This window comes from Hylobates moloch, unplaced genomic scaffold, assembly GCF_009828535.3.
Source record: "Hylobates moloch isolate HMO894 unplaced genomic scaffold, HMol_V3 SCAFFOLD_1, whole genome shotgun sequence".
Lineage (NCBI taxonomy): Eukaryota > Metazoa > Chordata > Mammalia > Primates > Hylobatidae > Hylobates > Hylobates moloch.
In genome coordinates, this window is record NW_026652276.1 from 74403684 (window position 1) to 74424505 (window position 20822).

The following is a 20822-nucleotide window of genomic DNA, read 5'->3' on the forward strand; positions in this document are numbered from 1 at the left end:
GTATCATCTTTCTCTAGGGATTTTGGTCTATCTCACTGACAATATTTATAGATAAAATCAAGAACTTTTTCCTCAGAACAAAGCCACTGCCCTCATTTTGCTTTCTGCTGTAGTGTTGTTTTATTGTTTCTCCTTTCTCTTGATCTACTATTCACTCACTCCCTCCCTCCCTTCCTCTCCTCTCCTCCTCTCTTCCCCTCCCCGTCTCCCTCCCTCTCCTTAGAGAAATGAGTTAGCTATGATTTGTGGGTATTGGAGAATAAAGCTCTAGATATCTTCGTGGCTTCATGATCATTTGAGAAGAACTGTTATCCCTAACCATTATCTGATGCAGGTTGCTCTCATCCTTTTTAATTTAAAAGATTTGGTGACCTCTGAGCAGTTCCTCCAGTCAGAAGTTATTTTTTTTCTCTTCCTTTTAATTGAAGTTTAAGGGGGGGAAAAACTCTCAAGACCTTGTTTGCAGTGTTTAAGCAAATTTATGGAATTATGTTAATACTTTTGCAAATCTTGTTTATTCTAGAAAGATAGTGATTAAAAAACTTCCATCTTTTTAAGTTGACCCTAAAACAGTATAATTTTGTATGTGTGTGTTTTCTTTATTGCATCTACAAAAGTATGTTTCCATTCTTTTTGAAGTTAAGAATTTTCTAATTAGTAAATTAATAATTCATATCCCAGCTCATTCATCATATGTGGTAACAAATTGCATTTAGCTATTTGTTGTAGAGTTTTTTATATTAAGGATATAGCATTAACATGCAAGCCTACTTCACTGAATATAGTACTGTTTTGAGCATTTCAGGTTTCAACCATTAAGTTTTGTTCTGTCATCTGTCTCTTGCCACTTAGTTTTGTAATTATTTTAATATAATTTGTAGTACTATTTCGAGCATTTCAAGTCTCGACCATTAAGTTTTGTACTATTATCTGTCTCTTGCAACTTAACTTTGTAACTATTTTCACATAATTTGGTGTTTATGTTTATCCAGGTATAGTCCAAATGAGGGCAGGATTGGAAATAGAAAATTTTTGGATATTTTGAAAGCACAAAAACATTCTTAAGGAATTAGAGAATAAATACTATACTGTATATGCAAAACTAACATTTTTAGAGCACTAAAGTTATATTAGCTTAGGAACATGTATAATTTGGTTGGAGAAAACAACTTTTATTTTTGGAACATCAAATTTAAAAGTTATGTAGCTTATTTGGATACTAATTAAATATACTAATTGAATTTACTTTTAAGTGTTTTCTACATTTGTTAGAAATAGCTCATTAAAATGTCTAACATCTCATGCTATTTTTTCAAAAAGTAAGAAAAAATTAACATTGCAGAAACACTTATGTTTTGGGGCTTATATGTTTTCAGTAACAGGGCCCCAGCACACACTCATTTTCACAGTAGGAGAAAATGGGGAAAACATGCCCAGATTGAATATAATTTTAGTTACTTCTTTTTTAATATCTCACTTTTGCCATCCTCCTAGACTTCAGGAAAATGTTGCTTAGGTTGAGACAAATGCTTTAGTTCTTTCCTATGTTATTGTCATTCTTATTTTGGTTTGGTTATTTCCATAATTAATTAAGCTGTTGCTGAAAAAGAAGGGCTGTGGAATCCTCAGGAGGAAGGCTGGAGAGTATTAAGAGGAGTCTGTGCCGCTTTTGCAGGAGGGTTGTTCCCTGGCAGAACCCCAGATGGCACACAGTATCCAGAGTGCCACAGGGGATACCACAAAAAGAAGACATGTTGCACCCTATGTTGTCACTGTGTGGTGGTGAACCCAAATACAGCAGCAGTGGTAAAAGTTGGCCTCCAGGTTTCCAGCAGTACAATTTGGCTGACAAGAAAAGTTCTTCCTGTTTCTGTTTCTGGTTTTTTGTTTTTATTGTTTTTGTTTTTGTTTTTGTTTTTTAAGAGATGGAGACTTGCTATGTTGCCCAGGCTGCCCTCGAACTCCTGGGCTCAAGTGATCCTTCCACCTCAGCTTGTTGAGTAGTTGTCATTACAGGTGCATGCTGCCAGGCTGGCCATCTATTTCTGTTTTTGATGACATCTTCAATTTGAATTTTTTCTGTATTCCCAGTCACAATTTCATGGTCAAAAAGCGATTGTTCATACCTGAGTCTGATTCTGATTCCACTGTGGCACTCTCAGCACTTTTAGAGCCCAAAAGACATCATTATTGTTTGTTGAATAACTTTTTTAGCTAACTGTAAAAGAAAATGGCACCTTCCTATTGAGTTTTCATATAGTATTTCAGTATCACTACTGTATTTTTTGCTTTCTCCTCCTTGTTTCATCTGAAAAAAATAACTATACATGTGGCTTCTTCATTTCCAAGCAAATTTATTTAGTTTTTTAAGACAGTTTTTGCAGAGCACCCAATTTCATGACATTATAACGAAGCAAGTAGGCCTTGGGATATTCATTCTGTTCTGTTAGCAAGTAGATGTTTGCCCATCGGGATTTCTCTGCTACTTCTGAGAGATTTTCCAGACCTCACATTGCCCTGACACTTTACACTTTTATGACTGCTCCTCCCTAGTTTTAAAAACTTCTCTACAAACACCAATTAAGGCTATCACAAAATTTATGCTTCTCTTTTCCTGATTTCTTAAAAATGTTTCTCTTTATTCAAAATACCTAGTTCCCATTTGCAAACCTGCCTTCCATTGGACTATACTTCGTTAAATTCAGATACCAAATCACATGAAAATACTTGTAAAGTTAAGTGGCAAAGGACATTCGTTGATTGATTTGTAAGTGGTACAAGACAAAATGTTTGACTCTTCCTTGAATAGGTTTTTCTCTGCTGGTACTTTTCTTATAAAGGAGGCAAGAGTTTGCTGTATAAATGGTATATCATTTTTACAATTAAAAAAATTCATGACTGGGCACGGTGGCTCACGCCTGTAATCCCAGCACTTTGGGAGGCTGAGGCAGTTGGATCACCTGAGGTGAGGAGTTCAAGACCAGCCTGGCCAACATGGTGAAACCCTGTCTCTACTAAAAACATAAAAATTAGGTGGTACACACCTGTAATTCCAGCTACTCGGGAGGCTGAGGCAGGAGAATCGCTTGAACCGGGGAGGCAGAGGTTGCAGTGAGCTGAGATTGTGCCATTGCACTCTAGCCTGGGCGACAAGAGCAAAACTCCATCTCAAAATGAATAAATAAATAAAGAAAGAAAAATAAAAATAAGAAAAATTCACAATGACATTTTCACGATTGAAAATGACAGTCCAGAAAAATACGTTGCTCTTCTAAGAGCTTTGTTAATCCTGTTCTTCCATGTCTTGGTTGACATTTGAAATCATTGAAATTTGTTTTTGGTTAAACCTGCTACTTACAGTATTTGGTTATTTGTGAATATTGATTAGGTTACCTTTCATAATGCTGCTAAAATAAGTGCATGCTCGAGAATGACTTTCTGAAAAGTGTTTTTATTTAACAAGATTACTCCTATACCGTTTAAAGAATTCTTTAAATGTTTCGAGGGTATTGCATACATTTTACAGATGTATTTGGTCATCTCTTGCATTTGGAAGTAGATGTTTTATTTGATAGTATTTGTACATTGTACATAGATTTCCTTTGTTGATTGCATTGCAGTGGGGAAATGTGCCTGGGAGCTAGATGTTTCTCTCACCATTTCATTGAAAGAAAAATACACTTCAGCCCTTAGCTTGCAAGTAGGGGTTCTAAGCTTTGGCTGCACATTAGAACCACCTGGGAGCTTCTGAAAATGTTCATTCCCAGGCTGTCTCCTAAACCAATTTACAGCAGCCTCCCTGGGGCCAGGACTCAGGCATGGGTGTTTTTCAAAGCTCCCCAGGTGATTTCAGTATGCAGCCAAGGTTGCGATCCATTGCTTTAGAATAAAGTTAGAAGTATCTCCTCAGATTTAACTGCATACAGTTTTGGAGCTTGAGTAGGTTTGGTTTCTTAACTAAGTACTTGAGTAGAATATTTTGCCATCATTATCAGATAAAGAAGAATTTATTTATTTAGGATTTGTATAAGTTGTAAAATATGCAAATTTGGTCAAGTATAGTTTAATATTTTGAATTCAGAATCATTTAAACTCTTCCCTTTCAGTAATAAAATCTCTTTCCTTTTAGTGCTTTATGAATCTTACGGTCTTAGGAACAAAAGAAATCAGGTTTTGGAACTTTTTTCTAATTCTTATATCTTTAAACTTGTACTATTTCTCTTTGTTCTGAACCCTTTGCATAAGTATCTATTTAGATAACTTATTCCAGAAGAGTTTGAGGCAATTTACCAGGATACATGAAGTATGACAAGGTGGTATAAATTAAATACAGGGTGAATTAGGAAAAACATGGGTTGGGACAACGTAGAGGTTAAAAATTCATGACTAAGTGACCTATCCATGCATTACAGCAAACTCCTTGAGCCAGTGGGACCAACAGATGTGTCCTGTGACATTTCTTTTTTTTTTTTTTTTTTTTTTGAGACAGAGTCTCGCTCTGTCGCCCAGGCTGGAGTGCAGTGGCGCAGTCTCGGCTCACTGCAAGCTCCGCCTCCCGGGTTCACGCCATTCTCCTGCCTCAGCCTCTCCGAGTAGCTGGGACTACAGGCGCCCGCCACCACGCCCGGCTAATTTTTTGTATTTTTAGTAGAGACGGGGTTTCACCGTGGTCTCGATCTCCTGACCTCGTGATCCGCCCGCCTCGGCCTCCCAAAGTGCTGGGATTACAAGCGTGAGCCACCGCGTCCTGTGACATTTCTATTGGAAAAAGTGAGGGCTGCTGCCATGGTCTGTCTCTGTGCCTTTGAGGCTTAGTCAGGAATTGGGACACTTGAGATTAGGGGGATGCTCACACGCAAAGAAGAAAGTGAGACATTGAACAGACTGAATTAACTTTGAACATTTGTGTTATGTGCTAGGCATTCTGCAAGGAGTTTTATACATCTCATTTCCCCTACCTCACAATAGTCTCATGTAGATGGTAGTAATCTCCTTTTACAGAAAAGGAAACTGAGGCTCAAAGATGTTGGATAACCTGCCTAGGTAATCAAGCCAGTAAATGGCAGGGCCAAGCTAGCTGTGACATAGAGTGCCGTCCTTCTGTAGTAGATCCTGGAGGATCAGATCCTTGCTAATCACAGTTCCTGATTGGCCTCAGTACTATTTGTAGGAGAAATAATGTTTTTTTTTTTTTTTTTTTTTTTTGTGGGGAGATGAAAGGCCGTATAGCAATATGAGAAAATCTCTTATTATATTTAGTTATGGCAGGGTACAGTGGCTCACAGCTGTAATTTCAGCACTTTGGGAGACCAAGGAGGAGGATTGCTTGAGCCCGGGAGCTCAGACCAGCCTGTGCAACACAGTGAGACCCTGTCTCTACAAAAAATTTTAAAAAATTAGCTGGACGTGATAGCATGTGCCCATCACCCCTGCTACTCAGGAGGCTTGAGGTGTGAAGATTGCTCGAGCCAGGAAGGTCGAAGCTTCTGTGAGCTGTGATTGTGCCATTGCACTCCAGCCTGGACAACAGAACGAGATTGTCTTAAAAAAAAAAAAAAAAAAATTAAGTGTTTTTTTCCATTTTTTTTTTCAGTTCTGTTATTTTTTGGGGGAAGGGGAAGTTTTTTTCCTCCCAGCTCCTCATATTTGTAGGGTAGGATACTTTATATATTTTGTATTCCTCACCACACCTAGCATGCCGCACGTAATGTCTGGTTTGGCAAATTTTGCAGGGCTGGCATAACAGCAGGGTGTGGGTGTCCTTCTTTGATATGTCTTTCTTGCACATGGCTCCCTGCAGCGGGGTGCTGCTGTGGCTGCCACTTCAGTTCTAGCAGATGGATAGGGGATCTTCCATGCTACCCCATTTTAAGGTTGGTCTTCCCACTCTTGTGAAATTTCACTTGTGATGCATTTCAGATGGAGATGCATGAACAGCTCTGTCAGCCTCAGAGAAGATTAACTACTGTGCCATAGCTTGGCTTGGCGCTTGTGACATGTCTAAGTCTCATTTCCTAGGTTTCCAAGGGAGCCACTGTGTTCAATTCCTTGACTATATCTTTGGCAAATGTGTTGCCTGGATTTCGGAGTGCTGTAATTTCTCCCATCTTTGACCTCGTGGGATTTTTTGTTTGTTTGTTGGCTTGTGTTTCTTTTTTAAATCTCAATGAAGTTTTTACCCTTTTCTGTCCTCGTGAAATTCATACCACTTTAGTACAACAGTCTCCCTTATTTCCAGCTTTGCCTCTTACCCCTCTCCTCCAGTTAGACTGTCCTCCAGTTAGACTCAGCCAGGGGGTACTGTCGGCCAGACCCCCTACTGGGCACTTTTGACACTGTCGGCTTCATTGCAGTCATCTGTGTCCCTCCTCTCACATCCCCCAACCTTCCTCTCTGCCTTCTTTCAAAGCTCAGTCTACCACTTGGCGGCTCAAAGTCTGGTTTCTGGGCCCACAGCATCAGCATCACATGGAAGCCTGCTAGAAAAGCAGATTCTCAGGCTGCACCGCAGCCCTTCTGAATGGGAATCTGCATCTTAGCAAATTGCTGAGGTGATCTGCATGTCCATCCAAATTAGGGAAGCACCATTTAACTCACGCTTCTGCCTCAGGTTGTGACCTAATTAAGAGAATAGGATGTTGGAACCCATTCATTCTGTTGAAAGAATCAGCTAAAACATTTTTATATTTTCAAGTTGTTCATCTTTAGGCAATAGTTTTGTCATTTTTAGGGACAGGGACAAACAAATATGTTTGGTAATGAATGTCTTTTCCTAACCATATGAATGCGGTTAGGGCATTAGGAAAAGCTTAGATAATTTAACTGATAGATTGTTACCAAGGGAGCATTCAAATAACACCCATCATTGTTTTGAAAAGAACGGAGGGGATAGTTTTGTGGAAAGATTGCTAGTTTTCAGGTTTTTAACTTTATGTGGAAATATTACTTATCCTGGGGATCAGTGATAGCACAGGTCATATCCCAAGACAGAGCAACAGGTGTTTCTCCCTAAGGCGAGTTTCTTCATCTCCTTAAGCATTAATGCTTGTGCAAAAGCTGCTGTGCAGGACAATGGATGGTGCAGGAGTTGGGGACATGGACCCCCTAGCCAAGAAGTGAAGAGGGACGGCTCAGCTGCATAGAAGAAGAATGTGAGGTTGAGTGATCAAACTGATGCAAAGCCACTCTCGGGCCCCCTGCCCCTTCTTTTACCTGTCCTTATACTGCTCCTGTGGTTGTGTTGGTATGGCAGTATCTGTGACCCCTCATCCCCCGCTCATTTAAATTCTGGAACCTTTTAATGTCCAGATGGTGTCTCTAAGACTCAGAGTTTTGAAGGAATAGAATTTGCTAAGTTATATCTACAGGTTCTACAGGTTTTCTAAAGGAGTTACACACACACATACACACACACATACACACACGCTCACTGCAAAGTCAGAGAACCTGATACTCTCGGTGGGAAGTGATACTGGCCATCTAAATGCAAAGGGCTAAAAAGTGTGTTTTTCTAGACTGACTCAACCTTGCCTTCAATGTAAAAGAATTTCCTTTTGTATGACCATTAGTTGTTTTGTGCATTTTGATAAATTATTTAAAAGTTTGGAGTTACAGCACTAGAAAAGCATTCACTTACATTTAGAACACAGCTGCATTTGAGAGACATTGTTCTCATTTCTTTGAACACTAGGCATCTGTTTAAACTGGACCCTACCTAATGCTACAGACTTTCAATGTGGGCCATCCCCCCACTGAGCAGATGCTATTGACTTGAAATAGGAGTGGCCAGGGTAGTGTTCCATTTCTCCTTCAGAAGTGTCTTATGGCATCAGAACCTAATACCGGAAACAGATGGAAACTGAACCTCAGGTTTCAGATCTTATTCAAAGGATAAGAGTTGCTGAATTGAAAAGTGTCAGATTTAGAAAGCCTGTGATCAGTCAAATGGATGAGGGGAATGATGAAGGAAAAACATTGTTATATACTGAAAAGAAAAAAGAAAAATTACTAGTTTGTAAGGAGTTTATCTTTGGTTAAAAGCACTTCATTTTTATTATTAAAAAAATTTTTTTTTGAGACAGAATCTTGCTTTGTCACTCAGGCTGGAGTCCAGTGGCACGATCTCAGCTCACTGCAACCTCCACTTCCCGGGTTCGAGTGATTCTCGTTCCTCAGCTTCCTCAGTCCCTGGGACTACAGGCACACACCACCACACTCAGCTAATTTTTTTGTAGAGACAATGTTTCCTCATGTTGGCCAGGCTGATCTTGAACTCCTGACCTCGGGTGATCCGCCTGCTGCGGCCTCCCAAAGTGTTGGGATTACACGTGTGAGCCACTGCGCCCAGCCAAAAGCACTTTAAATAAACATATATATTAGGGAACGTACGAGTGTTACATATTACAGAATTTTGGCCAAGTTGTTGGATATATAGGATCTTTTTAGTAGTATGAGGATTAGGCAGTACTGGACAAGCAAAGATAATGTCCAGATTGAGATGTTCTACTTGGGTAACTGAGTTAACGCGAAGCTCATTATTATTGAATATATTCATAGGATGCATAAATGTACTCTTCTTTCATCAATACATAATGGCAAAAATGAGGTTTCTTTGATCATTTAGGTTATTCTTGTCCTTTTTGTAGCACCTTGAAAGTGAGTTACACTGGTCTGGTACCTTTGATTGAGAGTTACATTAGACTGAAGCTTTTATGGGAGTCATCCGACAATAACTTAAAACGACAAACTGAAATCAATATGAAACTGAATATTCCAGAAAAATGTGGTTTATTGAAAGTTTCTATTTGTTTTATTTCCCAGCTTTGTTGTTTTATGTCTTTATATAAAACAACAAAGAATAAAATCTATTTTATTCTCTATAGCAGTGTTTCCAAGATGTGACCCACAAAGCATTCTTTTCCTGCTTTGTTAATATGGATTAAACTATGGCAGTTTATCTACTGCAGGACTTCTCAGAGCCTTTGACAGTACTAATATTCCCTGTGATTCTTTTAGAATGAGATATAGTATCTGATCTTTCCCAAGCTTATTTTACTTCGCCTGCCGCTCTCTTCCCTGCCACCTCATTTTTTTAGTTAATGGAATATCTACTATGGCAGATAGCTTGGAAATAATACTGTAGCATTTTCAAATGTATTTTCTTATTTACCATCACAGCAGTCCTGAGAAACAGAGACAGTTTTGTTGTTGTTTTTTGGATGAGGGAGGAGCTAAGATCCACCAGAGTTCAGGCTGGCACCAGGATGCAGGTGTCCTAGTAACTCACCCAGTCTTTTATCTCCCTGTCAAGCCTTCAGTTCAGGTATGAGGCTCTTAGTCCTATGTGGCAGGGCTCTCTGCTGGCAGAGTTGGGGGGTCTTCTGGGTGATAACAGTGATCTGAAGTTCCTGTGTCTGGTGGCTGGCCCACAGGGCTCTGTGGTCTCCTGTAGAGAACTGTCTAATCTGTGTTGATAATGTGGGTGAGAGAGTTGGTCCTTATATACCTTCTTTGAAGTAATGGCATAGGCAGCCCCTCAGGTAGGCTTTCGAGTAGGAAAGTTACCCAGGTACTCAACTGTGATTCACTTGTGTTTTGCTTGCCACCTTTCACCCCGTGGTACTATGTCATGTTTTGCTCTTTTTATAGAAAGAAATTCAAGCCATGAGTCAGTGCAGCCATCCCAACGTAGTGACCTATTACACCTCTTTTGTGGTCAAAGATGAACTTTGGCTGGTCATGAAATTACTAAGTGGAGGTAAGTGGATTTTGTTGTTGTTACTTGTTTGCTTGTTTTCTCTCCTTTTGTTGGAACCGGCATATTGGAGAAGACTTTAGATTGCATCCTTTCTCTCTCTGTGTTTGAAAGTTTGTTTGGTTTCTCATTGCCTAGAGGATAACGTCCAGATTGCTTCACATTGATCTTCAAAGCTTTTCATAATTTTGCTTAACTTCCGAGAATATGTATGTCCTCTTCTCCAGGTATGAAATGCCCGACCTTCTAGGTTGAGAGGCAGCCCCCGGAATGTATTATGTGCTCTCATGCCTTTGCCCCTGACCTGTCCTCTTTCTCAGCCTTGCAGCTCTCCTTTGTTTTCCATGTGCTCAGGCCTAAAAGGTCACATCCTCTCCACAGTCACCGCTTACTCTTCAAAAAAGTTAGCCAGTCCTTTCTCCTTGAGTCCTTTCTTTTTAACATTGTTCAGGTCCTTAACACATTGCAGTTTGCTGAATTATCTCAGTGCCGTTTATCAGAATGTTCTGTGATGATGGAAATGTTCTGAGGTGCTGCTATCTACTTTTTACTAATCTCATGTGACTCTTAAGCACTTGGCATGTGGCTAGTGTGACTGACGGACTGAGTATTCAATTTTAATTAACTTACATTTAAATCACCTTGTATGGCTCCAGTATTGGACAGTGCATATTTAGGTTGTGGACTTCGTGAAGATTGTCTAATGCACTTTGAATTCATTGAGCTTGGCACCCAGTAGGTGCTCACTAAATGTGGTTTTCAGTTGACATGGGGAGAAATGTGTGCTACATATTCACTTGCAGTGTTGATCAGAAGTGGCACTATTCTCATCCTATTGTTGGATTTGGGAAGGGAAAGTCACTTCCTCTCTCTAGCTTTAGATCCCTGCAGTGATGCAAGCCATTGACAGTTTAATTTACAAGGTGCTTTCACATCCTGTATTTTATTTCTTTTAATCTTCTAACATCATTATCAGTGAGGGAATGATAATGATAACCATTGCCTTTTTTGAACACTTAATCTGTGGCTAGATCCTGTCCAAAGCAATTTACTGACCTTATCACATTTAATTTTGACAATATCCCTGAATGGCCTGTGTCACCATCCCTGTTTGTCAGAAATTACACCAAATCTCAAGGGAGTTTAGCAACTTGCCCAAGGTCACACACACAGTAAATGTTGGTGCTGGAATTTGTGACTCTAAAATCTGTTGACTTAAAAATTAGTATGCTGTGCTGCACGTATTTACACCTTTGTTTTGCAGACATGGGCACTGCAGCTTGGAAAGCCCAAGTGATTTCCTTGGGAACACCCAGCATACCCACATCTCTGGTGTGTTCTCTTTAGAGGGCTTCATTCTCTGTGTATCTTTCTGAGACATGAAGTATGGTTTAGGATCAGAGGAGAACATTTTGCTGTGCCTGGACGACACAAAACTAGCATAGCAGAATTTATATGATAGAGCCCATTTTAATCTGCAGATGTCGAGGGAGGTGTCTTAATGTTTTCCTTTTTTAAAAAAGAAACTCCCTTGGATGAAGCAGAAGCCCAAAAATGAGATGACGAAGGCATTGTAATTGGCTTGGGTCTGCTTGTGTAGGTCTCAGTGGGGAGCCCTGGAGAGCTTAGTTCTGTTCTGTTTTCAGTCTTCCTCAGTCTTATTAGTCATTGTTTCCTTGAGTGCCTACTTCAGTTTTTAATTAAAAAGAAAAAAAGAAAAAGGAGCCTGCCAGAGCTGGACTGCAGTGTTGAGTGCTGGGACTGCCCCTTTATTCAGCAGAGGAACTTGTGCTTTGCCAGCAAGATGATCTTAAGCCATTTCTTTTTGTGGGGTTCCACCAACTCTGGGGAAATGAGAAATTCTGGTGACTTGAGACCCTGAATAGTCCCAAATGCTCTGCTCAAGCTGAAGATTTTACCTTTTGCTTTTATGAAGCTGAGAATCTTCTGTTTTCTGAGGAGGATCTGACAGAAAATTTCTTTGTCTTTTTAAGAGTCCAATTTAGCCTCTGGGCTTTAGGTAAGAACAGGTTTTAAACGGGTTTCCACAGGTAAGGACGTGGGCAGACGTGGACTCTTGTCCATTTTTCTTTTAGCAGGGCAGAAATGCATGCATGCCTGGTATGGTATATCCTTATACAATAAAAAGAAAATGTTTTTGGAATTACCATTTTTTAAATGACACAAAAATCTAAGAGGCAACAAATAAACAGAGGTTTTTTTTTTTTTCCTTTGGGGAAAAATATGCATTTGTTTTCTTCTGTTTCATTACATTGAATCTCTTAATGAGGGGCAGGCAGCTATATCTGATGGGGAAGCTCAGTCCTCTTAGTTAATTATAAAGAGCCTAGAGCCAAATTCAGGTCCTGAGGTAAGCCGTTTGTTAACTCTTCAGAAATGTCAAACCCCCAGGTAATTTTGGCTTTTAAACTGACCCAGGGGTTTGGAATACTAATTAATATGTGTTGAAACATGAATTCACAGTGCCAAGGATACTAATCTGTATATGGTAACAAAGTACTAGGTATTTGTTTGTTTATTGTGTTAGTGCCTCAAATATATCAGGTAAGTGAAATAAACATCAGCCGGGCTCAGTGGCTTATGCCTATAAGCCCAGCACTTTGGGAAGCCAAGGTGAGCAGATCACTTAAGCCCAGAAGTTCAAGACCAGCATGGGCAACATGGTAAGACCCCATCTCTACAAAAAAATACAAAAATTAGCCAGGCGTGGTGGCACGTACTTGTAGTCCCAGCTACTTGGGAGGCTGAGGTGGGAGGATCGCTTGAGCCTGGGAAGTTGAGGCTGCAGTCAGCTGTGGTTGCTCCACTGCACTCCAGCTTACATGACAGAGGCAGACTCTGTCTCAAATAAAAAAAGAAAAAGAAGGAAAGAAAATAAAGATCATGTAGTGTCACAGGAAGGAATCTTCCGGTTTTAAGCAGAGGTCTAGAAACAACATACTTCTTTCCCCCTCCCAACTGTGATTTAGGTCCTCAAAGAGTATGTTTTTTTTTCTCTCAGCAGTTCACTTCTGCCTTTCCTCCTGGCCTCATACTCCTTTCTTTGTCACTTCAGACTTTTTGCACCCTCTTTGGAGGGTTGCTCTTAGGAACTTTTGGGAGAAATACTGGAACCAGTATTTCTAGGGAAAAGGAGCCAACCATGAAATGACCATCCACAGCCTTCTGGTCCCTGACCCAGAATCCTTCTCATTAAATTCACACTGAAAGTGCTCTTGCAGACTTGGATTTAGTGTTTTTGGTCATGGGGCTCCCATTCAGTTGTTTGTTTGCCTTGGGAATATTTGCATTAAATAAAGCCCATATTTTGATGTTTCCATAAAATTTTATATATACATAATGGAGTCTTGTTCTGAAAAGGTGATGAAGGTGCTTATGTTTTAATTCTTCTGTTTGTCTACTTAGGTTCAATGTTGGATATCATAAAATACATTGTCAACCGAGGAGAACACAAGAATGGAGTTCTGGAAGAGGCAATAATAGCAACAATTCTTAAAGAGGTTTTGGAAGGCTTAGACTATCTACACAGAAACGGTCAGATTCACAGGTATGACCTCTGCAGAGATGTTTAAATTCAGCTGTTCATATCTTCAGCCCTAGTTTGTAAAGAATGTTAAGGAAACACATGTTGCAGGCAGGTATTGACATTATTTTAACTTAGGCTAAATAGATGGGAAAAAAGTACTTAAGTAAGAAACAAGAGAATAAATTTTGATGAATTATATTGGTATCCTTGGGATTGCTTCAGTTGCTTTCACTGAAATAAGAGTGGAATCTAAAAAGGACTACATGGACTCATTTAATTCAGTGACTCTAAAATCTGTTGACTTAAAAATTAGTATGCTGTGCTGCACGTTTTTACCCTTTGTTTTGCAGACATGGGCACTGCAGCTTAGAAAGCCCAAGTGATTTCCTTGGGAACACCCAGCATACCCACATCTCTGGTGTGTTCTCTTTAGAGGGCTAACTACTCTTGAATTATACTAGTTGAACTAGACAGCATCTCTATCTTTCTAATACAAGCAAGACTATCCAAACATTGTACTGTGTGAATTATTTTTGATATGGTGGTGAGAGGGAAGGAGAAGGCACTCATCTTCTTTTGTGACATAAAATGTTAATTCTTTATATAGTCAAATCACATAGAATATGAGTGCTTGATGTTTCAAGTGAGTGAGTGCTACTTGGGCTCTTAGGAATTATTGCAAGTAAATAGCGATTTACCAGTAATGCTAATAATGTAATTCTCCTACCCTGAAATTTATATTTAATTATTTCTACTATATTTTTCTTTTTTCTTTTTTCTTTTTTTTTTTTTTTTTTTAGACATAGTCTTGCTCTGTTGCCCAGGCTGGAGTGCAATGGTGTGATCTCAGCTCACTGCAACCTCTGCCTCCCGAGTTCAAGTGATTCTCCTGTCTCAGCCTCCCGAGTAGCTGGGATTACAGGCATGCGCCACCATGCCTGGCTAATTTTTGTATTTTTAGTAGAGATGGGGTTTCACCATGTTGGCCAGGCTGGACTGACACTCTTGATCCCAGGTGATCTCCCTGCCTTGGCCTCCCAAAGTGCTAGGATTACAGGCGTGAGCCACTGTGGCTGGCCTATATTTTTCAATAATTAGAAAAAAGTTACTTTAGAAATCAAACTTATAAATTGCAAATTGTCATTTTTCAAAGTACTAAGATTACACAGGTTTTATATGGTGAAGAAATATAATATCTATTATTATAATTAGTATTTATAATCAGTCTCTCACCAGAGGAGAGAAGTTCATTTTTCAGAAAGAGAATTAAGTTGGAACTGCACCCCAAATTTAAGTGGAAGTAGAGGAGCTTTACATAGACTGGGCTTTAATACTTGATAGAATGACAGTAGTGTGAGTTTATGGGCAGTCTCTAACTCTGAAGCATAAAATAGAGAGTCTACTTACTGATGATTTAATTAAATTTGGATAATTATTTCATAGAAAATATTTCTTTCTAAAATCCTAACTCTCCCCCATGAGTAAACTATAAAATGACAGGTGGATCCTTATACCTTTTTTTTTTTTTTTTTTTGAGACCGAGTTTCACTCTTGTTGCCCAGGCTGGAGTGCAGTGGCACGGTCTTGGCTCACTGCAACCTCCACCTTCCAGGTTCAAGTGATTCTTCTGCCTCAGCTTTCCAAGTAGCTGGGATTACAGGCACCTGCCACCACGCCCAACTAATTTTTGTATTTTTAGTAGAGATGGGGTTTCACCATGTTGGCCAGGCTGGTCTCGAACTCCTGACCTCAGGTGCTCCACCCACCTTGGCCTCCCAAAGTGCTGGGATTATAGGCGTGAGCCACTGTGCCCAGCCTATCCTTATAACTTTTAAAATCTGTGATATAATCTTAATATTTATGAAATTATTATGTCAAAGAGCTACGTTGTATGATAGGTTTTAAAATCTTCCTGAGTGAATCAATACACTATAAAGTCTGTACCCTACAATTTATTTTATTTTATTTTTTTCTAATAGGGATTTGAAAGCTGGTAATATTCTTCTGGGTGAGGATGGTTCAGTACAAATAGCAGGTAAAGCTGATAAATAGAAAAATTTTTTACTTGATTACAGAAGTGTTACAGTTTCAAGGAATGTAGAATCATTCCTGAGAAATGAATAAATGCATGTAATCTCTTTTCAGAATGATATTTACGGAATGTTTGGGTCCGAAGGATAACATGTTTTCCTTATTGTTTTGATAAGTCATTAGATCATCCTGTGAAAAATGCCATTTTAGTACATAGCTTTTTGATAAAGAATAATTTTATTTTCAATTTTATTATGTTTTCTACCTTTCACATTTTATAGTGGTAATACTCATATAACTTCAAGAAATGCACTTGTAAAAACGTTTTTCGATAGGTTTGAAAATTTAAAACATCGTACACATCAATTAAAAACTAATTTATTTCTTAAGAGATATCTGAAAGAATTGTGAACATTAAAAATCTGGGCCTTATTTTGTTCTTAACTCTGACCCAACATGGCTATTCTCGACAAAGCTGGTAGGCTGGGGATGCAGTGAATGTCTTTTACATGAACACGCAATATCAGGTGAACACCTTTCATGTTCAAAGCCTCTATTTTGTTCTTGGCCCTAGAGTAACCCTAAAGGCCTGGGATAAGATGTAGCCACACCCATGTTAACTCTTGCTTTACCCATGTCGTTGAAAGTCTGTCTCAGCAATCCTTTTAGCTTTCATGGTTTCTTAGGGGGGTGTTCTTGGCATTTTTTGGCTAGACAGTCCTTCCCTTGTACTGGACTGACCCTGTCATTGCAGAGAAGAGTAAGATGAGCCCACTTGTACCCATCACCTGGTTTCAATAATGATCAATCTTTGGCAATTCTTGATTCATCCTGCTGCCCCCACCCCCAACCCGCAGACTCTGGTGCCTCTCCTCATCGTGGATGCCGGATTTTGTTCTTGAGCCATCTGAGTTAGTGCTTTGTGTGTGCATATTTTGTTCTCATGAGTGGACCTTATCCCATAGGCTAGGGACAGTTTGAAAAAGTACTTTAGTTAAACAAGTAACAGCTGAGAAACATCTGTGGGCAAAAATTTCAAACTGTCCAGCCCCAAGCGGTCTAGTTGTTCAGAGTGCAGGCTCTGGTGTCAGCTGACTTGGTCGAAATTCTGAGGCCACCGCTTAGTAGCTCTACCACCTTGGGCAAGTTACCAAACCTTCTTAAGACTCAGTTTCCTTAAAGAGGGGTAAAAATATAAACTACTTCATCTTCTTTCGTGAAATCAAGGTCCAGTGATCTTAACAGTGGCCGACACATAATAGGCAAGCAGTAAATATCAATAACTGCTGTTCTACCATGGCTGCTGCTGCTACTACTGTTGCTACCGTTACTACTATTACTTCTGTTACTACGACTAACAGGATCACACTGATACCCCCTTGCACTGACTGGAGATCATGTGACCCTCAAATTGTCCTGCAAGAGCTTCAGCTCTGAGGAGAGTTTATGACTTATCAAAAGGTAATACTTATTAATTATGGAATTTGGAAGCTAACTTGCCATTAATCTTGCTCTAAGATGATAAGGAAGTACAACTAATTTTCTGTTTTATGATGAAATGATGATTTCTCACTAAAAGGGTCAAAATAGCAGTGAACTGCCTTTGAAATGTGAAGGCTGGTCAGCCCCTGCCTTATTCTGTTACTTAGTCCTCTGCCAGTCATCTCATCCCATTATTCTTGTCAGATTAATGATCTGAGCCTCTCCCTGAGCCTTCTAGAACACACTGTCCTTTTGTTTTTCCCAGTAGGAATCCCCGAGGTAAGATTTCCTGGCTTTTTCCTTCCATCACAGGCCTTTGGGTTTTTCCTTACTGCCGAGGAGTCTGTTGTGACCCAGTACGTGCCTGCACTGTGGGGGCTGCTGAGTTCAGAAGGGCTCAGGCAGGAAGCCCCTGCATGGGGTAGGTGTGGGAATTAAGTGAATTGATGTGTAGAGAGGGCTATGCCTTTTCTGTGCCTGGCATGTGCTGAGGACTTTGTGTTCCAGCCATCCGGGGCTTCCTTGGTATCTTTTTGAGTATGCAACTTCATGCTTGTGTAGTAACACAAACTGGAATGGCCATTTCCCAGATGTGTGGTGGCCGCTTGACAGGCACCTAAATGTACAGCTTCTGCATTTCTGGAACTATCACTTTCTAGAATTCACATTTAATTTCTCCCATATTCTCTGACCTGATCATAACATCCAACTAATACAGTATTTAAAGTTTGAATTTTTAAAGTGTTCACTATAATATAAGGTTATTGCCTTAAAGCATTTTTAATGTCTCCTTGGAAAGGTAGATGTTACTGCTGTCCTCATTTTATAGGAGATTGACTTTCTTGGTCAGGTACTTGGTTGCTGCCTGAACAAAAATGAGGACCAGGACTCTCTGGGTCTTTTACTGGCATCCTTGTCGGTGGGCGAAACAGGCAAGGTGCGGGGGAAGAGTGGAACGTGGAAACTCAGCAACGGCAGGGGTGAGACGGTCCCTTTTCGTTGCTACCTGGCCAAATAATATATCGTTTTTACCCAGTCTGTTTTTGCTCTTTTCCCTTTGTATCTTTATGCCTCTGCGGCCCTGTAGTTTGAAATAAAAGTTAAGCAGGGGAGAAGTTAAGTTTGCATTTATTTCTTTGAGTGTAATATACATTGCCCACCTTGAGAATATTATTGTGTGCACTGTTTTTAAGAAAGGGCATTTTTGCTATCCTAATAGAAAACATAATGATTTTTGTTTTTTTAGGGGAAACACTCACTTTTACATATGTATAAATTCCCTTTTTCAGAACTTTTTATCAGAAAACAGAAGATTAAAGGGCCTGATTTAGACCATGAGAAACCCTCACTTTATTATGCAGCTAGAAGTGTGGTGGATAAGATAATGAGCCTGGTTCTGTTTAACACAGTCCAAATTCTCTGGGAAGAATGTACATTTCTATTGAACGTGGGTAGAAAATCAGGAACTAACGTGTCTTGAGTGCTTCCTGTGTGTCAGGCCAGGTTTTGGGTTCTGAATGCTTTGAGTCTCATTCAGTCCTCAGCACAACTTCATGGGGAAGGTACTATTGCATCCATTTTACATAGGAGAAACTAAGTTACAGTGGGGAAGTCAGTTGCCCAGGTCACACGTAGAATAAGCGGTGTATCCATGCTTTGGGTTTGGACAGTCTGACTCTAGAAACTGTCAACTCACATCTGTGGGATTTCCAGGAGGAGGACCTTAAATCTGGATTTAAATGACCTCAGTTTCAGATGGATTATACCACAGCGATCACTAGCTCCTCTGTGTCTCTGCATAAATCGATTCCCCTTTGGGCCAGGGAACATATTCAGCACCTTCTTCCTCTTTGCTCCTTCAGGTTGAAACACAGGGGTGTCCCTGGTAAGGTTTCAGGGGATAGGAGAAGCAGCCATCTAAGCGTCATTTGGTATAGAATTAAGCTCAATAATGACACCACACTCTTTTCAGACTGGAAAACTTCAGGTTTGATGTAGTGAATTAGAACCTGAGGACTGCCTACTCAGGGTTTAAGAGAAAATGCTTTCCTTCCTACTGTACCTTCTATGCTTAGAGGTCCAGTGTGTGTAACTTCCTGATAATCAACTTGGGTGCCTTGGAAAATGTAATAGGTTTTGCTGCACTGTGTGATAGAAGGGGGAGTGGCTAATTGAAAGTCCTATTCTTCCCACGGCATAGCATTTTATCTTCTGATTTGATGCCCTGTCATATTGTCAGGAAGAGCTTAGTGCTTTGGCAAATGACTAAGCCTGTTTGTCCAGAATTAATGAGAGACACTATTTTGAGCAAACAGAAATTCATATGAAACAGATCACTTTGGGGTGATTTCTGCTAATCTTTTTAATCTAAGATTAAAAAAAAACAGTGGCTACTCTTGATGTTCTATAAAAATGTTGATTTCAACACATTTGATTTATAAAGAACTTTGTAGAAGTTTACTACTACATTATGTAAGGTAGGTCTCATGCTCATTTTCACGTACTTTTGCCTTTTAGGTGTGTGTGTGCTATGATTTGAATTTTGTGTGCCCTCCAAATTCATATGTTGAACCCTAATCACCAATGTGATGGTGTTAGGAGGTGGGGCCTTTGGGAGGTAATAAGATCATGAGGGCTAAACCCTCATTAGTGGGGCCAGTGCCTTTATAAAGAGGCCCCAGAGAGCTGCTGTGCCCTTCTACCATGTGAGGACACAAACAGAAGGCACCATCTATAAACAAGAAGGCGGGTCCTTACTAGATAGTGAATCTGCTGATGCCATGATCTTGGACTTCCCGGCCTGCAGAACTGTGATAAATAAGATTTTGTTGTTTTTAAGTCACCCAGTCTAAGATACTTTGTTATAGTAGGCCCAATACACAAAGACAGTGCTTATGTGTGTGAATGTCAATTTCCCTTCCCTGGTTTTACATAACAGAAATAAAAACTGGTACTGAGCGAAAGTAGCCTGGAACTCTAGAAAGTTACCATCAAACTGCCTCACATATGTGCATCCATTCAAATCAAGCTTATGCCCTGGGTTTTTCACTGTCCAAGGTACATTGGTAGAACTTTGGGTAGCATCTCTTATTTACTGGGAGGGAGATTATATCCTTATCAGCCTTGAATACATCTTCAGTTTAAGTCTGCATCTTGAACACTGAAAACCCCATGACTAAAAGTGCTAGGAAAACATGCAATGAAACTTAACTTGCTTCTGTCACTTAGATGTTATCCATAAGGAGCTAGAGGAAGATGTGCAAGGTGGTGGAGTTTTTACACCCATAGCTGCTGGGTTCTTTCATTTTCCTTCTGTGCTCTTTGGCCCTCATAAAGTGCACTTTGATGGGGAGGGTAGGGGTTGAAGAGTTATTTTTTGTGTTGTAGGGAAGAGAGGCTGCTGCTTTGAGCAAGGCACCCGAGCAGCCCTGGAGTCAGCTTCTGATTAGTGTGGGAAAGCGCCGAAAGCCCCGGAGGCATCCAATCAGGAAATGATGTCATCACATTTATGAGCACCTTGGCCCAGAGCATGGGCTCTGACACCAGACAGCCATGATTGAATCCTGGCATTGCTCCTTCTAGCTGTGTAACCAAGTTACAGCTTTAGCTTCTCTGTGCCTCATTTTGCACATTGTGTAATGAGAATATACTACAGCATTAAAGGAGTTAGAACATTTTATTTTAGAATTTGCTAACTCATTGCTTTCGTATTGAAATTGGGATGGTGTCCTCTTATTGCTTAGGGTGTGGTAAGCTCGCGGTGGCTAGGGAGGCGCGAGGCCTTAGGCACTCCATCTGACCTCCTGCCATGTCGTTTTGCTCTTTTCTTTTTCCCATCAGTTTCCTCAATATCACCAGAGTGAAGAATCTGCAGTGTGGACCTGACTGTATCTTCCTCTTGCATAAAGTTTATAAGCATTGTTGATGGAATAAAGCATTGCTGATGGAGTAAAGCTCCAGCTTCCTACTAATGGCAGATGAGGGACCTGCCTGTTTTTCTGGTCATGT

General features: G+C 40.1%; 1 protein-coding gene across 2 annotated transcripts in view; it reads left to right on the top strand.

Moving 5' to 3' along the window:
• Window positions 1–20822, top strand: part of STK39 (serine/threonine kinase 39) — a 304185-nt gene that overhangs the window by 71721 nt on the left and 211642 nt on the right. For both annotated transcript variants that reach the window (XM_032755476.2, XM_058441449.1), the window contains exons 3-5: window positions 9649–9757; window positions 13181–13322; window positions 15281–15336. In XM_032755476.2, the coding sequence (XP_032611367.1) occupies window positions 9649–9757; window positions 13181–13322; window positions 15281–15336 (307 nt within the window). The remainder of the gene's footprint in view (window positions 1–9648; window positions 9758–13180; window positions 13323–15280; window positions 15337–20822) is intronic.